A 21,645-nucleotide genomic window follows, 5' to 3' on the forward strand; every position below is an offset into this window, starting at 1 on the left:
CTGTCAGTCATCCAGAACTAAGTGGCCATTTTGTGTAACAAATTCCATCTTTTGTGCATACAAATAATGCATTACCTTTTTCTTACGTTTGTAGAGAAATGGTGTCAATGTGTTTTCACTCTTTCTCAGCAGATGCTCCAGAATCCCTCCATGTCGCGCTCACTGTCCAGACCTCCTGAGAAGAGTCCGACATCTGTTGGCTGGGACCATTCTGGGGAAATCGAAGCACTGCAACATGAACTCGAAGCAATCAAGAGAAGACACCAGGCAGCGGAGGAAGAGACTGCACGTCTTCAATCTGCCCTGAACCATAAAAACAGAGAGTGCCAAGAACTTATCCAAAGCCGAAATGCCATCCAAAAACAGGCTGACCAACAGGTTCAAGAACTCGAAGATGCTTTGGGAGACGTCCAGAAAAGGATGCTGGACTCTGAGTGTAAAGTCAAACAGCTTCAAGCTCATGTTGTAACTGTTAAGGAACACTTAGGAGGCCAGGTGACAGAAGAACTGCGCGTCCAGCTCCAGGATATCAAGGCCAAGTATGAAGGTGCTTCAGCTGAAGTGGGTCGTGTACGAAATCGCCTCAAACAGAGTGAGAAGGCCTTGGAGGAGTACAAGTCCAGTGAAAACCAGCTTGCAGCTGAGGTAGAGAGGCTGAACCAAGATATGGGAGCTCTGACTGCAGAACGAGATGAACTTGCTGAAACTCTTTTAGAAATGGAAACCCAACTGAAAGAGACCCAAACTAAACATGGCAACTTGGTACCAGCTGAGAAATTTGACAACATGAAAAACCTGCTGACAAATGCTTTGGATGAGAAGGAACGACAGCTGGCTGAACTGAGGGAAGATTATGATCGTGTGTTGGAGGAGGTGGCAGAGTTCCATCGGAAACTGGACAGTCCATTGTCCCAGGGAGGAGCAAGGGTAATGTCTGCTGAGGAGCAACAGAGGATGCAGGCAGCTCTCGAAGAGCAGAATGCTTCCCTGAAAAGGAAACTTGTAGATGTGACTGCCAAAAGCCAGGCTCTGATTTGTGAGGTTGAGGAGAGTGAGGAGGAAAGAGATATGCTACGAGACCAACTCGATGACCTTAACAGCAGGATTGAGACTGACTTTATACCCATGAAGGACCACGAAGAAGTTCGGAGGAACATGGTAACAGCTTTGGAGGATTTGGAGGACAAACTGGTGGAAGCCAGTGAACGTTATGGCAAAGCAGAGGGACAAGTACAGCAGCTTCAAAGCGAGCGTGCTGCACTGCAGGAGAATATCAGGAATCTCCAAGGTGCCAATGACAGACAGCAGAGTGAAATAGATGCTCTGATGTCTCAAAATGCAGATCTGGTAAACAACCTTGAACTGTTGCAGAAGAGATGTGAAGACAGAGATAAAGAGTGTGTGCAGCTGACCACACAAAGCCAAACTCTGAAACAAAGCTTGGAGGGAGATTATGTTCCCAGACAGCAGCACGAGCAAGTGAAGATGGAGTTAAGTACTGACTTAGAAAGCATGAAAGCTGAGATGATGAAGCTGGAAATCAAAGGAAAAGAAAGTGACGAAGAATTGAAGAATGTGAAAGAAAGAAATGATAAGTTGAAAGACGAATTGGAAAGAGTTCTGTTGGAGATGAAGAAACACTTTATAAGTATGAATGACCACAAAGCAATTACCGACAAACTGAATGCAACTGTGGTTGAGACGGAGAACAGAGCAAAAGAAGTGACAGCAATGTATGTTTCGGCCCAGGAGGAAAGAATGAAGCTTACTCAAGAATTAGAGGCCCAGAGGAAGGAGCTTGATACCATACAGGAGGCTATACAGTCCAAGTTTATCCCCCTGACAGCAGCTGAGGAGAAGGAACACTCTTACAGCATCAAGGTGAAAGAGTTGACAGTCAAGATGTTGGAAGTGGAGGATAAATATAACAAGGAAAAGTCTGCTGTAGAGAGCAACATGCAGGAGAAAGAGAAGCTGAAACTTGAAATTGAATTGCTTCAACAAAGACTAGATGCCGCTTTAGTCACAAGTGAAAGGCACAAGGACGTGGAGGAAGAATTCATGGGTAAATATGAGGAATTGACACAGGAGTTATTCAGTTTGAAGCAGCAGCACAAAGAGGTTACGCTACAGAAAGCTGATCTTGAAGACCAGAATGTCCTTTGCAACACTCAGATACAGAATCTTCAGGAGCGTCTGAAGACAGAGCTGACTCGAATAGCAACATATGACACAGAGCTTAAAGCCCTCCATGACGCTATGCAGCAAACTCAGACCGATTCCAAGAAAGCAAGAGAGGCTCAGCAGGAGGAGGCCCAAAGGGTTTTGGCCTTACAGAAAGAACTGCAGGAACGTCAAGGGGATCAGGCTTCTCTACTGCAACAACATGTCAAGGCAAAAGAGGCCCTGGAGGATGAACTAGCTAAGCTTCAAGTGGCCTTCCGAGAAGAGGAAGAAAACAGCGCCCAGAGGGGTGAAGATGTCTCTGCCCTGCAATCTGAGCTACTTCAAGCCACGCAGGCTCTGGAGGAGATCCGCTATAAGGAAGACCAAATGAACCAGCTGAAGAAGGAAAAACAGGAGCTGGAGGAGGAGGCTGCCAACCTCAATGACAAGCTACTGAGCTTAGCAAAAGAGTGTGAAGTGGCCCATCACGAGGTTAGGCAAGCAAGGGAGGGTGAGAGCAAAGCCAAGACCGAAATGGAGACGGTTCAGGAGAAAGGACGTGCTATTGAAAGAGAAATTTGTGAGCTGAAAGAGAGATATGATGAGTCACTCAGCACTATCTGTGATCTTCAGAAGAGGATCCAGACGTCGGCTCAGCAGACTGAAGCCAAAGACGAGAAGGTGAGGAAAATTAACACTATATTGGAGTTATTAAAAGACTTTGAATTGCTGAGCCAGGCCTTTATTATTTAAATAATTTAAATAATACATTTACTATAGCTGGATGTAACTAATGGAATCCAAAATATGATAAACCACCACTGTTATAAAAGAAAGATAGTATTGTTTAGAATTTGAAAGAACTTTGTGAAACATTTTGAATGTGTAGAGATAAATTACATTTTTGTATATTTTTTTGTTTTCTTGATAACTCATGAAAAAAAAAAAAATCTACAATAGCATTAACATTTGTGTGTTTTTGTGCATGTCAGATCACAGAGTTATTGACAGATGTTGAGCGTTTGAAGCAGGCACTTAACGGTCTGTCCCAGCTGGCATACACAAGCAACGCACCCAATAAGAGACAGACGCAGCACATTGACACACTCCAAACCCAGATCAAGAGCCTACAGCAACAGCTGGCTGTGAGTGGACACACGTTACATATTAAAATATATGTTACAGAAAATGATGCCAACATATGCATGTCCTCAGCTTGCTGTCTAGGAAAAAAACTAGAGACACATGGATGTCTTTGAAAGGTTTTAAATAATGAAATAAATTGCAAACTGCTGTGGACCTTTAGAAACGTTTGAAGGCTATGAGGCCTTCTCTTGTAGCTACTGAAGTAATATTTATATAATGCTGAACCTTATTATAGTTAATCTTACAGTTTGGACTTAACTATTGTATTTGTGTCAATGTATGACTCCTGAGTCACTATCATCAGTCTCATCGGCCTGTGTAGCACACGCACCTGCAAACAAGAGGCTACAAGGTGCTTGTCAGCGATGCTGGTTTGATTCCAGCCAGCTTCATTTGCTGCCTGTCATTTACCCACTCTCTCACCCCCTTTTCCTGTTACTCTTCAAGCTGTCCTATTGATTAAGGCCAGAATTATTTTTTACAAACAAACAAAAAAGAATCCCAAAAACAAAATTTTAAATGTAAATTTATCAGTGCAGAATTAAAGTTTCTTTTCAGTACCATGGATAGCGTCAGTCATCCTGGCATGCCAAAACATGTATTTATAAACCTTGTATGCAATAACACAGTGTGTTGTCAACACAAAAATAAACAGGCTGCAGTCACATGCGTATCGACAGTGAAAATCCATTTCTGATATTATTGTTGTTTGCACCATCGACACATTGCAGTGATTTACTTTGATATCCTCACTGCGAACAAAAATAATTCAGCGGAGGCAGGGACATGTACAAGTGAAGAACCGTACCCCACCCCCACCTTCCATATTTTGCTTTTTATTTAGTTAGACTTACTGCACAGTAGCCAGTTGATGGCTGTCTGGAAAAAAAGTGTAGAAACCAACATTCACTGTATTTTTGGTGAGGGTCAATAAGTAACAATTACAACCTTTTTTCTCCTCACAGTCAAAGTGCACTTTTATCATATTTATTTTTTGGTTCATTGGTCAATCAAGTTGTTCAGGTATGAAGAAATACCACATAGAGAGACTGATAAAACTAGCATAAAAGGTCTTGACAATAACTGTCATATTCACATTTTTCTTCTAATAAGGATGCTGAGAGGCAGCACAGAGAGGTGGTTTCGATTTATCGGACTCATCTTCTGAGTGCAGCGCAGGTAATTTTCCTTTCATTATTCTCTATTTAAGCGATGATTGTCTGATTCTTTCTTAAACTGTACCTTCATTTAGTGTATCATTTCCATGAATGAGCTTGAATGAAATAATATGGCTTATAATGAAGGAAACAACAAGATTTAGTTATTATATTGCAGCAGTTTAAATGATTCCCTTAATATACACAAAATTTCATACTTGCACTTAATTTCATACTCATGAAAGCAGAGTAGGGGTAAAAAATTTTGTTCATTTTTACTGCTCCACCGTGGCCAGTTGCAGTTCACTTCAATGTCATTCGCTAGTCAATATTTCTGCCATCAATACGCAGTCATCAAGAGAAATACGACAAATCCAGCACAGTGTAGAGGTGCAAACAGGTGCTGAAAACTGCTCCAACACAAAGTAGTCGCTCACGGCAGCTGCAGCTCAGCTCCAGTTGGCCTGCAGTCAACATTACTGAGGGGCAGAACAGATGACTGACGGGTTAGGAGGCACTTTGTCACTGCACATTACACCCCTGCACACACTGAATGATACGCTGACAACAACAAAAAGATGTTTACAAAAATCACACCTGCCCCCAACTCTTAGCACTTGCATCCATGAGCAAGTCCAAGCAGCAAGGGACAAATCAGATTTGGTTCACTGCAGTTCACTGCCTACATATTTAAGGTAGGTATTTCAATTGGATTGGTCAAAGTAATCTGACAGTTTGAACTCCTGTGAGAGAAGGTGCCAGAACCATTCATCAAAACAGGAAACTTCAAAAAGGATAATGATACAAAATATGGAATCGGCCAAAATCATTTAAAGCATTTAGAGTAATCTTTAATATGATCAACAGAGGAACAGTGATAAACATAACATCTGGTGTAACAGAAGCCCATTCCTGACTGTGTGTCTCACAGGGCCACATGGATGAGGACGTCCAAGCCGCCTTGCTACAGATCATCCGCATGAGACAGGAGTTTGTTTGTTAAAGCTTCCTCCAACAAAACACAAAGCTCCCTGCTGATTTCAGATTCAATATTTTCCCAACCCCCCCTCCCCCGCTGCAAAGTGCCCCTGCTGTGGCCCCTGTGGGTGCTCAGTCTGCTTATCACTTGGCAAAATTTCTGCAAACAGGCTGTTTTGACTTCCATGTTGCTGTTACCTGACTGTTTCTGGTTCTAAATATCTGACTTTGTTTGGGCTACTGGTGAGTAAGTATAAGTTCAAATGTGATACTCCAGCTTCAATAAAAATGCAGCAAATGAAAACACAGTTTACTTGATGTCCTCTAGGAAGCTAATTTTCTGTCATCACCCGCTGTTCATGTAGAAGTATTATTCAGTTTCTGGTGCAGTGAGGAGGAGTGCTGTGATTCCACACACCTTCGTTAAATCATCTATAAATTATAAAGTGGATTTAACCCACAATATTCAGTAATTTTAAAGTTATGTGAAATGTGGGTCTCTTTCACTGATGATTTGAAATGCACAGCTGAAATGTAAAATGGACATGAACTCAAAGACCACTTTTCACATTCCCACCTGTCAGTCAGCTCTCATTCAGTGTTTTTGCATTTAGCGTTTAGAATTGTAAGGGTTGGTTCACAGTCTAATATTATCCACACATATCTGTGCAGGATTTACCATGAATGAGTTCATGTTGCTGTAATCATTCCTCCTTTTCAGTCTGACGAGATTTCATCCTAACTAGGTTTAGAGAAATGTTCAAGTTGAAATACCCAATGATTAATTAGGTCTAATAAAAAAAAAAAAAAAAGATGTCAAAAGTTGATATGTAAACATTTAAGTGGAATTATCAATATATAAAACAAGCTGAACTAACAATGCCTAATTCTGTGGCTTGTTCAATTTGATTGTTTCTGAATTAAAATAAAAACTGCTACTATTGATTTCATCCTGTTTGATTAAAATAATTTTCTGCTAGCATTAGCTTAAAGTACTTATGTAAGACATGCATAAGGTTTTTGATAATATTATGTGTTCTTAAATTGAGTGTCAATCAGTTCTTGTCTCTTTTTGACAAATGCATTTAGACCAGTAATTAATTAATTAAAAGAAAAAAATAACTAATAACAAGACTCAAAGGCTGGTATGCTGATGTAGATTTTTTTTTTAGTGAAAAAAGGAATATTTGAGTGATTTTTATATTTCCTTGTAGGTATCCCTTCAGTTACTTCCTTGCATATTAACAGAAAAACTGTGGATAAACTAGGCCAGATTAAATACTAATTCTGTATTAGTATGAATTGCCCATGGAATACTTTTTTTTTTTTTTTCTACTTTTTGTATTTGTCAGAAAGGAAACTTGACATAGCTAGTAGAGCTGGGAGCCAATATTACAGCAAAGGAGGTGAACCTTTCCTTCAGCCATGTTCATGTCCATTCACACTTTGGCTACTTTCTTGAGAGGTTTGAGTCAGACTGTACTCGTTTTAATGCATATGAACCAAATACCAAAGACCTGAAGATGATCCAAATCCAAAAAAAAAAAAACACTTCTCACCATTCTGGTAGATGGTAGAGGGTTTGTGGTAGATTTGGGAGAGGTCTCAGTTACATCTCCCACATTGTCTGGTAACATGAGTCTGTGTGTTGGTTACGCTGGATTTGAGTTGTGGAGGTGTGAAGCGGAGCTCTCTTGCTGTGTTCTACAGTTTGTAATGGCACAACATCTTTTTGCTAAAACCAGAGTGTCCTCTAGTGGTGAGACTTGGCAGGCCAAGTTAATAGAAATTATTATAATAATGTGGCTCAGGGGTAGGCAGTAGTTGTTTTTGGAAGCTGTAATATCTGCATACTTGTTTTAAACACCAGGGGACTTCATTATAAAACTGAAATGAAATTACAAAGAAATAATACAAATTTAAACTAAATTAACAGCTAAGCTGTTAATATGTATTGCTTTGCATTAATGCATTCAAACTAAACTCCCAAATGTCAAAGCAAAAGGTTGGCTTTATGCAGAAGCAAATTTTTGCAGCCAAAATAAAGGTTGCGTGCCCCTGAGCCAACCCCTTTGTGACTCTTAATGGTGTTAGTGTAGTGGTGTTGTGATGGTTGAGCGAGTCTCTTGTGCCTTTACACTGATATATTTTTCATAGCTTTGTACTACTTTAATTACTGTACTACAGTGTGACAATTCTGATATTCAGCAGGTCTGGAAGTAGAACGGCACAAAACACATTCAGGGTAACATTTACCGTAGGCTTCCACATAATAGGAATAGAACTGATCCCCTTAATTGTTTTTTTTTTTTTTTGCTGTTATCATTAAGCTAATATGCTTCACCATGTAAGCACTCTTGATATCAGTTTTTACTTTTTGGCCAAAATCTCTGTTTACACCAACAGTCAGTTAATGAAAACCATATTTTTTGCATTTTATTATGAAGATGTTAGAAATAACCACTGAGTCTCTTATTTCTTACTATGTTCCCTCTTCTGTTAACATAGACTATAAATTTACTCTCTAAATACATATACTGACACCAGTCTGTTTAAATTGGTTGTTTTCTTTGGCAATAACATTTGTGTTTGTGAATCCATACTACAGAATAAATAAAGGTGCCTAACATAGAAAACTACATTTCTGTTTTGAGTATTTTTTCATCACCACTGTAAAGACCCTTCTGACAGTTTTGTGCACATGTTCTTATTTCCTTGGGGGCAAATCCCACTGACTTTAACACTACAGACAAAACAGATTTGCAGCTTTTCATTGGGAGGAGCTGACCTCCAGTAAGGGCAAACCTACACAAGCAGAGTTTTAGTTTCGCAAAGAAAAATATTTTTTGGAAAAAATACCAACTATGACAAAATACATGCTAAACCAATGTGATTCCCATCAGTCTGAGCTCACGATGCACAAATACCTGCTGGAGTTATCGTGTTGGTGTTTTGGCTGGCGTGACAACTGAGAAGTTGAGAATATTTTGAGAGATTTTGTATTTGTTTTTTGTAGTTTTAGGATGGTGTTTGTCACAATTATATAATTAGAATCTGACTCATGAGATGGAGGGTGGGACTCCATGGTCAGTCAATATAATCTGATCTTTCCTGAACATTTGGTCTCAAACATTCCACATCACAGGAAACTACCACATTTTCAGGGCTTTTAAGTTGTACAGTATAAGTGTTCTCTGAACTCCACACAGTCTTTATGAGAGCAATTCGATTCATGTGGTTTCACTCAAAGTACAATCAACCCAGGAATGAAAGCGAGTAGCTCTTTGGCACACACCGCTCACTTTTATCTTTGAACCCATGCCTCTATTGATTTGTCTGTTGCTCTTTCTTTCTTTGCAAGATTTATTTTTCATTAAAGCTCTTTCCAACAGGATACTGAGAACAGAGGTCAGGGCTATTTCAGTTGTCTCATTTCACATAAATTCATGGCATGCAGTCACTGAGCGCAGGGGAATTTTCCATTGAAAATGTACAGTGCCTTTCCTTTAGAAAATAATTATAATTACCAATGCTACAAAAAAAACAAAAAAAACCCCCCAAAACATCAATACATTAATACAACCATTAAGCAAAGCTCAAAGTTTATGGGTTAGACTTATTGCATGAGTTATCCCATCTTCTGTTCACACACAAACACAACATGTGCACATGCACGCCCTCTAACTGATACAAGATCAGTCCTGTGTTTGATTTCAGCTTGGTAGTTTTAAGGGGCAGCCCTCCCTCCTTCATACTCCCCCCCTGTCTTTGTTTTATGATTCCCTTTTTTGTGGTCTGCGCTGAATAAGCTGTTCTCAGCAATTATGGCAAATACATTTTCTGTTGGTAGATCTCTCTTTAATCTCATTTCCAGAGTCTTAATAAGTTCCACACATCCACTTGCGGCCACTTGGTTAACCATTGTAACCCCTTCCCCTGCCGCAAAGAACCCCATCTTTCTAAAATTCGTCATTCCAAGAAGGATCAGAGACATTATTTATGTTGGAATAAGCCCTGGCCATCCACCACACGCCTCATGAGTGGTAAACTGGCGGAGGAGGGAGGCAGGCTGGTGGTTATGTACACATCAGATACACGCCTACATCTTTTCTTCCAGTCCTCTGAGCTGTCACGAATATTTGTTATCTCATGCAGCAGTCTTCCACTCTTGCAGCAGCTGCTCCCTCTCCCTGAGGCTCGGCCCCTGGAGGAGCTGCTGTGCTTTGCTAGCCACTCGGGGACTCAGGGGTCTGTCCTCGTGCCTCTTAGTTTTTGTTGTGTCTACCCCACATGTGATGTTGTTTCATTATATTGTCAACCTCGTTCCTACCCTGCCTTCACTTTCTTCACCTGTGTTTTTTTTTTTCTTCCTCTCCCACATGGCAGATTAAGCTTTTCAGGGCTCCTTCGGCCAGAAATTAAATAGCAGGCCCCTGTTGTCTTCAAGTTTTGATTAAATGAATACTTCAGAGTTCTCCACTCCTCCAACTCCTCCAACATTGCTGGGTAGTTTATCATGTTTGTTATTCCACACATTATTCCTCTTCTCTCAAAACCTGGCACCTCAACCCCCCCCCACAACAGTTCAGAGATTAGTCCTGCCAACAAAACTTAGAGCCTCAAACTGAGAGAAGACGCAGGTTACTCAGGTCTGTTCAACTCACTTCTTTCTAACTCCACACTCCAGATATATTTCAATTTCAAACTTGTAGTCTTCGTTCCTACCTGAAATTAATCAAAGTTGCATCATTTTAGGGCATGAAGAAGAGAATGTGCAGCTCCCCGTGGAACCACAAACAGCATCAAGACTTCTTCCCTCACATGCAGTCATACTCCCTCAGACTGGCAGACAGACTTTGATGTTTAAAGTCAGTAGAGCCGCTGAGCACTTGTGCGCTGAAGATGTCACTTTTATTACCTTTTGCACAAATGAGAACTCTGTCACTGGAAAAGTCTCTGGTTTTAGCTGGTTTGTGGTAGTTTACACAACTTTATGAAACACACGGCACAATTCCTCAAGACCTCTTTGTAAAGCTGGACCCTTTGCTGTGACTCGGCCAAGTAGACTCATCAGAGGAGCTTCTCTAGCTGCTTGTGTCCACATTTCCAAGCATCACTGGACAAAGCAACACACCCAAAGCTGCAGACCTGAACATTGTTAGATTGCTACTATCAGTGAGTGTCTAAAATGAGAAGGCAATTGTAAAGCATAAAGCATCACGTTTGCTCATTTACCGGATTCTTCATGTCAGAAGTGAGAACTGCTCCCCAGAATATGGAGGTAATGAAAATTGGCTGTTTTCAAACCAGAGTATTTTGGGCCCCTGGAGCCCCGAGGTCTCTGGTTGCACACTGACTGGTCATCAGGCTTGCTGTCGTGCCATCAATTTTCTTTTCCGGCTTTGCTCCGCTCCATGGGGGCAGGAAGGATCCTTCCTGCTGTTTTACCTTTTGTCTCCATTCCTCTTTAATTCCAGAGGTCAGGTCAGTCAGGAGGTCTACACCATATTTGTCTTCCTGGTGTAATTGCTAAGTTTTTCTCTGTCGCTAATAGGCCATTACTCAGCCAGCACTGGCCAGCCAGCTTGTGAGGCTGCACTGAGGGCATCAAACACGAGGCCGGGGGCCCCTCTTTTTTTCATTAGTTCCCAGAGGAATTGGACTACTCTTGGCTCCGGGCCGAGCCAGGCGAGGCCCCTTTAATGTTTTTGCAGAGCTCCAAAGCACTTTGTTGCCTCAATAAAGTTCATTTATGGGATAATAAGGCTCTGGAGGACACATGGTGCTGATTTGAGTTGAATGGTTTCAACATGGCTCACATTCCCAAAACCAACTCTCCTGACTCTGCCTGTTCTCCACCTTTTATTTCATCTTGTTTCTTTATCTTTCTCCACTTCTCACCTTTCTCCTGCTTCTCACATCACACCTTCCTGTACTTTTCTTATCCACCGTCCTCTATTATTCTACCTTCTAACACTTGGGCAGTGTCACCATCTGATCTTGTTTTGACCTGGGATTTGCACACCTGGGAATGAGTAGCAGCAAGGGGGCAGGAGGCCCTCTCATTTCCCAGGATTTATTCCAGAGCTCTGAAGGGGAGTGGAGGGGGTAGATGAGGAAAGAGAGGCATCCAAAGGAAAGAAAACTCGAGCCTGAAACTCCAGCAAAAGGTCAAGCTTTACATTCTAAGACTGCAGCAGAGCTGAGCGCCCCGGACGTTTGCTGGTATCCAAAGTGGTTGTGCACTTATTGGAAACACACATTCCGGCGAGGATGGGTTGAAACACTCGCCTCTGCTTCGTTTTGTCTCCTTGGTTATTACACATGGGGCTTACGTAAGCGCTGGCCATCTTTGCTTGAAACCCAGTAAGGACATTGTACACCACTGTATGCTAAATGGTTTCATCTGAGTTCAATGTTTTTCTTCTTCCCTCATTAGTAGTTGGTTAACCACTAATGCTCAGTATAACTGCTCAGCTTTTCTTCCTCCCTTCATTGACTTAGCAAGAACCAGATGGGTCCTAACCGCCATATCTCCTCCTGCCCTCTCACTGCCCCACTTCCCACCACTTCTTCGACAATAATCCCCCGCTCTCTAATGGAAAAATCACCCCAGTTTTGCGTGTTGCTTCGCGGTGCAACGTATGAGTCAGTGAGTGTGGTTTAATAGGATAAAGCTTTTGGGGTTGCTTGGAGCGTGGAAACATTGCAGAGGCCACTTCTGGTTGCTTCAATCATTTTAAAGACATTTGGTTAAGGCCTGAGGGTGTTAGCTTGAGCTTGTTAGCATGGTTGGAAAAGGCTGTGTTTGATTTCACGATAAGAGCTGGATGAAAAACTATGTCTGGAAGACTAACGCTGATCTGATGTTGGCATTTGGGAGCTGCTTCATTTCCAGCTGTGGTTGCTTGGGAGGGCAGGCTGGTTGCGCTGCCAATTCAGCCGAAACAGGCCGCTGACACAAAGAGTGGCTCAGTGCTACAGTGAAAAACCTAATAACTGTGAATGAGACGTTACATATCGCTCAGATTTAAGGCACAAATTGCAAATTCCAGTATGTGGATAGCTTTTATTAATAAACCAGGCTTTCACTGTGTCACTTGAAAAGGATAATAAGTTGGAAATGCGCGACCACTGAGTCACTGTAAAACAACATTTCTGTTTGTGTGTGATTCAAATAAATGAGATGAAACTTTTGCATTTGTGCCCTCCTGTGTGTTCGGCATGCCAAGCTAAACCAATCACCTCCTGTTGGTCCAGCTTTGAGCTGAGCACAAACACGTGACTGCAGTATCAGTTTTCTTTCATCAAATTCTGATGACTAAAGCAAACTAGCATAGTGTGCAATGAGTCCCACGTCACATCACACAGATGTATAGTTGCTTTGGTAATCACCACCACACGCTCTAGGCAAGAAACAACAACTTTACTGGAAACTAAATTGACATATCCTCTTTTACATTTACATGGAGACCTCACTCTCACATTTTTTATTTACAGACTAAGCAGTTATAGAACAACATTACTAATTGTTTCCGTTCACCTGGAAAACAAAGCGACATAAGACTCTTTTAGCTTTTAGAACCAAAACAGTGAATTTCCAGTGCAGGCAGTTAAACAATGGGGAACAAAAGCACCATAAAACTGGGGGGAGCCGCAGGTTCTCTGCAGGTTCGCTACTATGAGCGACTTTCATACTGTCACACATTTAGCAGATAGCTTCTTTTTTTTTTTTTTTTTTTTTTTCCCCCAAACAACAGGTGTAATCACTTGAAGAAATGCCATAATAACAAACTGAGCCCAGATGGTATGAGTTTAAAGACAGCAACATTTACAAACCCACTGTTTATGAACTGTCTGTCTGAGCAACTTATTAAAATAGATTTCTATTAATCTGAGACTCTAAACCACATTGTCCAAGTCTTTGGCTAATTTGCTGCCTCTTGCTTAACATGAATTAACTGCTTTGGTTTGATGAAGGTGCGGTTTGGGGGTGCATTTCCTCAGCAGAGCTGGGGTTTCAGTAGCGGAGAGGTCAAAAGGTTAAACACTCAAAAATCTCTCTCCGGTTTTAGTTGTGGTTTCAGTTGGTGAATTATTGTCATGTAGGATCGTAGATATAAACTCAGGCTGACTTCAAATCAGCTTTATTGGAGAGAGCGGTTGGCGGTTAAGAGCTGAAAGAGATATACAAGGCTATATTGTCACAGGCCATCTAATTAGACACATGAAAAGAAAACTCTTCTTTGGGCTGGAGCTCGCAAGACGTAAACAGGCTGTAAAACACATCTGTGTTCATTTTCCTTCTCTATATTTGTTAGTCTTGGGGCAACACATCACAGAATAAACACGTCAAGGTACATTTTGTCAAAGAAATGGTTGGATCACCTGCTCAGAAGGTTATATAAGTGAAATTTTGCACCTTGTGGAATCTTAAGGGATAAATAAATGTAAAATAAATAAATAACACATCCACATCCTAATTACATTGGATGATGAACAAGGCATCCTCTTTTAATCACTGACTCTGACCTTTGGATGCTTAGCAGCAAAAGGTACCTCGTCACTTCATACGCAGCATCCTTGATTAATTGCTGCCCTGCTTTCCTTATCAGGGATAGGATGGGGGTTTGAATACTGATTGTTGTCTTCAAATCCTCTGAAGTTGTGAGTTTTCATTGCCAGATATTGAAGACTTAACATCTCTGTGATCTCAGCCTGGTTGCATGATGATTGCCTTTTTGCATTTCTGATGTAAATTCACAGTGATTTGAGGGTTCCAGTTTGTAATTTTGTGGCCAGTGCTCCTGTTAACCTGATCATGGCTTATTTGGCTTTGACGAGCTACGGAGAGGAGTGTGTGAGGTGTGTGTGTGTAATCATACTGTACAGGCATCTCACAGACCTGACTTCTCATGGCTACACTTCAGAGAGAGCTTTCCCTTGGCAAGATGTCTTGCTCTTGGGGAGACCAAAGGGAAATATTTATAAGTCATCCACACAACAAATATTGAAGCCAACCCACAAGGTCAAAGCCATTTGATAGACAACCTCTGCAGAAAACTGCAAACACACATCCTGGTTTACCTGCTGACCCACCAGAGTGGCCCTGGAACCACAGCTCTGACTCACATAGCTCACTTTTACACATGATTTGAACTTATTAATACCAACTTGGCCCTTCTGGAATTGTGAACTGCTGTTTGCTGGAAGATCAAATGTAAAAAAAAAAAAAAGAAAAATCATGACTGCAGATGAGTTATCCAGACTTTCAGTCCCTAAAGTAGGCCAACCTCGAAAAGATCAAGTTGAGTTTTTAAAAGAAATATCCGTAATATAGTATAGTCATTTTTATATCTCAACTGTATATGGCAACTGGTGAGTTCACATTAGTGAGTGCTGATATAAAGAAAGAAAGTGATGAAACTTCAAGATAACATATTTTGTGGGGTGAACCAAACATACTGGAGATGTGGATGGATATAAACTCCAGTCAAATGGAAACCGGTGTATTTGCAGCTCGACGGTTATGTGGGAGGAATTGTTATGTACTTGTGGGTGTTTGTCTGTGTGTGTGGACTTTGGCCTGCTTGAGTGATAATTTGCATGCATTCTAGTCAACAATACTGAAAGAGTGGAGCAAACTTTTTTCCTCTCTTGATTACACTTGTGGCTAAAATGTGAAGGTCAACAGAAACAGTGTGGTTTAACTTGACAACCAGGCGGAGTTCAGACAGAAGGGTGAAAAGCCCAGAGTGAAAAATATGGCCCAGTGCCATCTCTACATTGTCTTCGTGACACATTTCTGCAACCAGCTGGAGGACGAGGGCGCAGAAAAAAAGCACAGAGGTTTTGTAAAATGTTAAACAAAAGTCTTTAAAATCTTTGCAACATAACAATATAAATATTTTTGAAGTCCTCTAAATCCATATTTAACGCTAAACATGTTGGTTTGATGTGTAAACTACATCCATAAGAAAAAAAACTTCAGAGCAAAATCCTGGTTAAATATGAAAAAAAAAAAAAAATCTGGTGCAAGCCATAGACTGCCACGTACTGAATATTATCACTCAGTATTGTTCTGTAGTGATGTGTGCCACGAAGAGATTGAGAGGGTGGGTGTGCTAGATTGGAAGATATTTATTAGAAATCACAGCGATGATGTAAACAGTGAGAAAACGTTTGTTGATACTCAGTCAGGGGTTGTTTAGATCTCAAACAATGACACAGAATTAAACTTCCACTCAGTGAAGTTCACATCAACATTCATTCCCCCATGAAGGAAAATAGCTCATGACACTCATGGAGGATAACTTTACACTTGAGATGCAAAGATCATCAAACACCATGAATATCAAATAAATATTTAATTCGTTTAACTGATGGCAATAGTCTAACTTGGGTCATCTGGTTTAGTCAGGTTGATAGTAGCTGTACTGTCGGTCCCAGCCAGCAGAGGGAAGCATATCCCCATCTGTTCAGTACTTGATGGCTCTGCGATCCTTTTTAAAGCAACAAAATGAGTTAACCAACTTCCCTAACAGCCTCTTCTTCTCTCACACGATGGTGTTTTGTTGTGGTTTTGTTGGAGGTGGTAAACCCCTGTTTAATTTTTTTCATGCATTTCCCCTTTGTTGTGCATCACATCCTGCCTCTTGCATCAGTCCTCTTTCAAAATCTGTTACCGTTTGGGGCGTTTCAAAATGCCTCAAGAGAACAACAGTTTTTGACCTGCAATCAGTCAAGCCACTGAGCAGACAGAGGAAGATTTAGGCTGTAAATAACAACGCTGCAGCCAAAACAGATACTCTGAAAATTTCGATTCTTAGATTCAAGAAGGGAAGAGAAGGAGTAGGCAACAAAGGGGAAGTATCTCAGCAGAGTAAGTGAAAAGAGATTCCTCATTTCACTACTCTTGTTATGGCAGCCTGTTGGCTGTCAGAGAACCTGACTGAACCCTGACCTCTCTGCCAGCAGCATGAGGAAGTGGTTAGACAGACTCATAACAAGAGAAAGAGAAACCGAGGCTGAAGGAAGAGAAGTGCATGTTCCCTCTGAGTTTGTCTTTGTTTTGGCACAGCACCTCAGGCCACCGCCGTGGTTTCTCTGAGGCGCAAACTGTCTCAGACTGTCAGGCTGATCAGGCTGCATGAGTGTGTGTCGACCCAAACCGCAGCTCCTCTCTCCCTCAGAGTGACCTCATTCTCTGTCTGAACGCTGTTTCTCTCATGAGAAAGAAATGCCCCTGCCCCTCCCAATCCTCTTAATTCAGCCACTCTCCACTGACCATGAGGGTGAAGTGTGGATAGATAAAACAGGCTGCTGCTCCATTGCACTCGGGGCAGTTTCACGTTCATAAACGCAGTCAGGGCTCAGTGAAAGCACACTCATCGGTGAACTCCCGCCCTCCCAATCGCTTCATGTTTTTGTACCAAATTCTCTCTTACTCTTGTGTATGTGTGTGTGTGTTTCTTAGACACGCTCACACAGACACTCAGCAGTCTGGAGGGGACATGCCAGATGTCAGTGCTCTGTCTTGGAGCAATTAAACCAGTTGTTATGATGAAAGAATTTATTTGCCATTTGTTTCTTCTGCTCAAGACTAATTAAGTGTTTGAGATCTTAATTAGATTAGCTCTCTTCTTCTCGCCCCCATTGTCTCTCTGCCTCTTTAATCCCACATTTGTACTTAACTGTTAAAATGATACCTCTGTGTCTCAGGCCCTCTATGCAGAGCAGGAACACATAAAACTAATTACTGTAAAACCTCTGCTGGACGGAGTCTCTTAACCAGTGATAGTTTATCTTTTATTTTTTATTTAACAACATAACATTTAACCTTTTAAATCATTATCAACCAACCACAATCAAATCTGTATAGTACAAGGGCTCTGGCAGCACCGCGCCAAAGTGGTTAGCGCTGTTGTCCCACAATAAGAAGGTTAGGTTGGGCTCGGGGCCTTTCTGTGCGGAGTTTGCATGTTCTCCCCGTGTCTGCGTGGGTTTCCTCCCACCCTCCACAGACATCATGTTTGGATTAATTGATGACTCTAAATTGTGCGTAGAAGATCGGTGAGTGAATGAGTACCGTGTATCAAATCCACAGAGAATTTATCATGTTCATGAATGCCTCACCTCCTAGCCCACAACATCTGTCAAAATGAGTGTGAGATGATGCTTCCTGTGCAAGTTCCTGAAGGGGCCCTGATTTTTAAAAGATGGTTAGATAGTCTTTCTGTTCGCAGGCTTCTAAGTCTCTCTGCTCTTACAAATTAGATTTCTTTCTCCTGCAGTTTGTGTATAAACTTTCTGTTCCAGAGGCTTGGAAGGTCCAGAGACCTTTTTTGCATTCTTATTCTTTATGAGAAAGCAGCTGCGTAAAAGCTATAAATTATTTATCCATTGGTTGTTAGCAGAGATACTCTGGATGCTAATAAACTCCTGCAATGTTTGATCTCCTCAACACCTCTGAGCTGAAAATAGTTGATTGTGACTGAGCTCTATTTCAAAGGAGCTCCTTTATTTGCTGCCTATTTATTTGGTGTGTAATAGGTGGCTGGTCCGTGTTTGATTAGGTTGGAAAGTAGAGTTGATAAAATCTTCAGATATGATGTGTTGAATGAACAATACTTTGCGATGTTATTTTAGTAAATACATATAGGTTTGGCATCCTAAAATGGGAATGGTATCTATTTAAATCTGTTCAGAAATTTGAAATGTTACCATTGAGATGCTCATCAAGCCACTCCTGGTCTGGCTGAGCCACATTCCAGCAGACAGCCTGATTTTGAATATTGAAACATCTGAAACGGCTTCAAGTAGCCAGCATGAAGGAAGCTGTGTACTGTCCTGCATGGTAAGAATCTAAGATGCTGGATTAATATCTCTACACCACGTCGATAAACCTTCAAACCATTAGGCCACAGCTCAGCTAACAGGAGACCTCATTCAGTCTCACTGAAGCTACACTGAAGTTGCGGTGCTGAATGTTGTTCAACGATTTACAAAAGAGCAACAATAACGTAACAAATAAGAGGAAAGTTGAAGTGCCTTGGTTAGACTGTGCACTTCTTGCCTTCACTTGTCTTTAAGTTGCCAAGTCATTTGTCGAACAGTCAATGTCCCACCTAAATGGAAATCACGTTTCACTGCTGTGCCAAAGCAGAAGCTCAGTGACTGACACGGCAATCACAAAGTTTACAAAGCATGAAGACAACATGAAGGACATCGCACAATCACCTGCATTTACGGGCTTCATCATTCACTGTCAGTGGGTGGCACAGCGGCCAAGTATTATTGAACACACATTCATCACATCTCTAAGTTGTATTCAGTAACTGATTAATAGTTTCAGCTTCAGTTCAGATGGAGCATCTGATAACCGAGTGCCCTCAATTTTCAAGAATATAAACAAATAATGGCTAAATAACAAAAGCTGTTACTGCAGTTGTTGGAAAATAAATAAAAATGTGGCATGTTTTTTTTTTTTTTTTTGTGAGTTTGCAGGTTTTTATGTTCTGGCTGGGCCGCAGCCGATCAAAGCTGAAAGCACTGTGGAAATGACTTTTTGAAGTCTGTCAGTTGGAAGTACATTTTGTTTTGTCATAAAAAAAAACAAACAAGCAAACAAACCAATAATTAAAACCTGTTGTCATATTCAGGACGGGGTAAGATGGAGAAGAACATGGCGGCTGCCTCAGAGGAGCAGGGACACGGGAACTGGACCTGTGACTCAGGTAAATCTGTTTTTGCTGTTTTACTGAAACAAAATTACAAAACACAGCGCAGCATTTGTCTTGCTGCCACTGGAATCAACACGTATAAACAATAAACATTGGACAAGATAAAAATGAGCAGTGCAAATCTTCTTTAAGGCACAAGTTCAGGGTTTAGAAAGCGTCATTGTGTGAACGTACAGTAACAGGATGGTGTGACCACCCTTTGCCTGTAAAACAGTGCCGTTTCCCCCAGACGCTACATTTGCTCACCGTTGTTTTGATGTTTTTGGCAGGTAGGTTGTTCCGTGTCTTCCAGCTGTTCTGTGCATTTTAGGCGGTCTGAATGTTTCCTGTGTTCATGTAATCCCAGACGGACTCCATGATGCTGACATCAGGGCCCTGTGGGGACCAGACCATCTGCTATGGCTTTTCTTGTTTCTCTTGTTGCTGAAGATCATTCTTTATGACTCTGGTGGTATTTGGGCTTGTTATCATGGTGCAGAATGAACTTCATGGCTCCTTGATGACATTGTGTGATCGATAAGAATCTTAACATCGGAAGCATGTTCAACTTTTGCACAGAACTGGAAAACACATTACAGACGGATACACATGCCTTCATCCAGAAGGTAAAGAAATTAGTTTTCAGACAGAGCTGAACTGTTTTCCACTAATGCGGTGTAGGCTCAGTAATTGCTGGCTGGATTACGGTCAGAGGTGATGTTTTTTTAATGAATGAGGTGCTACGTTTATGAATGTGGTGGATGATGGCTGAACAAAGTGCACGAATGTCACACCAGAGACTGGACTTTGCTTCCGCAGATGATGGCCTCGGGTAGAGCAATGAATATATACACATTTAGCTTATTAGTGGGCGTTGGGACTGGGTCTAATGCGGTTTTTGGGATAAATTGCAATCTTCGCTCCCCGATCTCTGCGTAGCTGAGCTGAGGTTGGTGCTTGCTTTCAGTTAATTGCGAGGTCAGTGCCTAGAATTCCAACATTAACCCTGCATAATCAGTACTTTCATATTAATCTGTTTCATGTGAGTTGGCTCAGTGAAATATACTGGATGCATTTCACTAAGATGTTTTGTGAGTCAGTGATAACTTTAAACCACTCCCTGAAAATCAGTCAAAAGGGGAAGGCTGTCGTAGAAGATCATCATGGCAACCTAAATCTTTCGCTTTGCAAACGTTGAGGTTACTATTACAAAGTTAATGTCGGTGGGGGCCAGAGTTAAAAAATATCCAGGGCCACATTTATGAAACTGTGTGCAGGATCGTTACTAAAAGTGCCATGGGTCAGAGTCATGATGAATTTATGTAGTCATTCTGACTTGACCCTGTGAAGCTTCTGCGGTTGTTTGGATTTATATTTAGGATCATTGTGCTCGTCAGGTTGCTTAGGGGTGCGCACATTCTCCCGTCAAGTCTCTTTTTTATAAATCACCACCCTGTGATGTACGCCGTGTTTATAAATGAGGCTCCCGGTCATTTGAAGCTGTGAATGATATCTGAGTATTAATCATCCTCATAATTCTGCTACTTTTCTGCTTATCACAAGATTTTAAATAGTAAAATATATTCCATTCAGCTCAGTCACTTAACCCCCGATGACCCATTGATGTAATTGGATGAAAACACTGCATTATTTTGAGAGGGAATGTTATTATTGTTGGCATCCAGTTGATTGTTATTGGTAGTCATGTCAGCACATTAACAACCCCCCCCCCCTCCACACACACACACACACACACACATACACATACATATAATCCCACCACCTGTATCTCCCACCCCCCTTTCAAACATTAACTTCCAGCCCAGTCAGATTGGCTTCATACATCGACCAACTCCTTGGGGAAATTACTTGTAAGTTATTTTTCTTCAGCGGTCTGTTGGCAGACCTCCATGAACAGTGTTGTTTTTTTTTCCCCCTTAAAGACATCACTCATGCAACAGAAGGGGGGCGGGAAAGGGGAGAAACACTTTTAGCAGAAAGAGTAAAAGTAATCAGCAAATGTAAAAGTGAAAGATTCTTGCTGAGGAGAGGTGCTAAGAGACTTTTTATAAACCTTTCCCCTTTGTTTTCTTTTCTTTTCTTTTCTTTTTTTGCCAGGGTCAGAGGTTTATAGCAGCAGATCTCCAACAGTAGCACAGGCTCTGCCACCTCCGCCATACATGTTCGCACCTCCGCAAACTCTGGACTGAAGACAATAACATTTCTGCAGGATCTGTCTTGTGTCAGACTTTCACGAGGTGAGGCAAGATTCTTGTTTCCTGTGCAAAAAAATGAAATAAGAAAAAAATTCCAAAACTGCTGAAGGCTGCAGAGTGCTGAACACAGACAGTAGTTATTGTAATAGAAAGCAGTAGTTCCTGAAAAGTATGGACAAGGCTAGAAGAAAACAGTCCTGGATCATAATTTTTTTAAATTTTCAAAAACATCATACCTAAAAAATTGTCGATAGTTGGATT

The 21,645-nt window shown here is 41.3% G+C and overlaps 1 protein-coding gene across 4 annotated transcripts in view; it reads left to right on the top strand.

Moving 5' to 3' along the window:
- The window catches only part of uacab (uveal autoantigen with coiled-coil domains and ankyrin repeats b), a 37,484-nt gene extending 30,488 nt beyond the window's left edge, over positions 1-6,996 (top strand). For 2 of the 4 annotated variants that reach the window (XM_029497697.1, XM_029497699.1), the window contains exons 16-19: positions 130-2,847; positions 3,159-3,311; positions 4,426-4,491; positions 5,401-6,996. In XM_029497697.1, the coding sequence (XP_029353557.1) occupies positions 130-2,847; positions 3,159-3,311; positions 4,426-4,491; positions 5,401-5,472 (3,009 nt within the window). In that variant the 3' untranslated portion in view covers positions 5,473-6,996. The remainder of the gene's footprint in view (positions 1-129; positions 2,848-3,158; positions 3,312-4,425; positions 4,492-5,400) is intronic. The other 2 variants (XM_029497698.1, XM_029497700.1) reach the window with 1 other exon arrangement.
- Positions 6,997-21,645: the final 14,649 nt, after the last annotated feature.

Source organism: Echeneis naucrates, chromosome 3 (assembly GCF_900963305.1).
Source record: "Echeneis naucrates chromosome 3, fEcheNa1.1, whole genome shotgun sequence".
NCBI lineage: Eukaryota > Metazoa > Chordata > Actinopteri > Carangiformes > Echeneidae > Echeneis > Echeneis naucrates.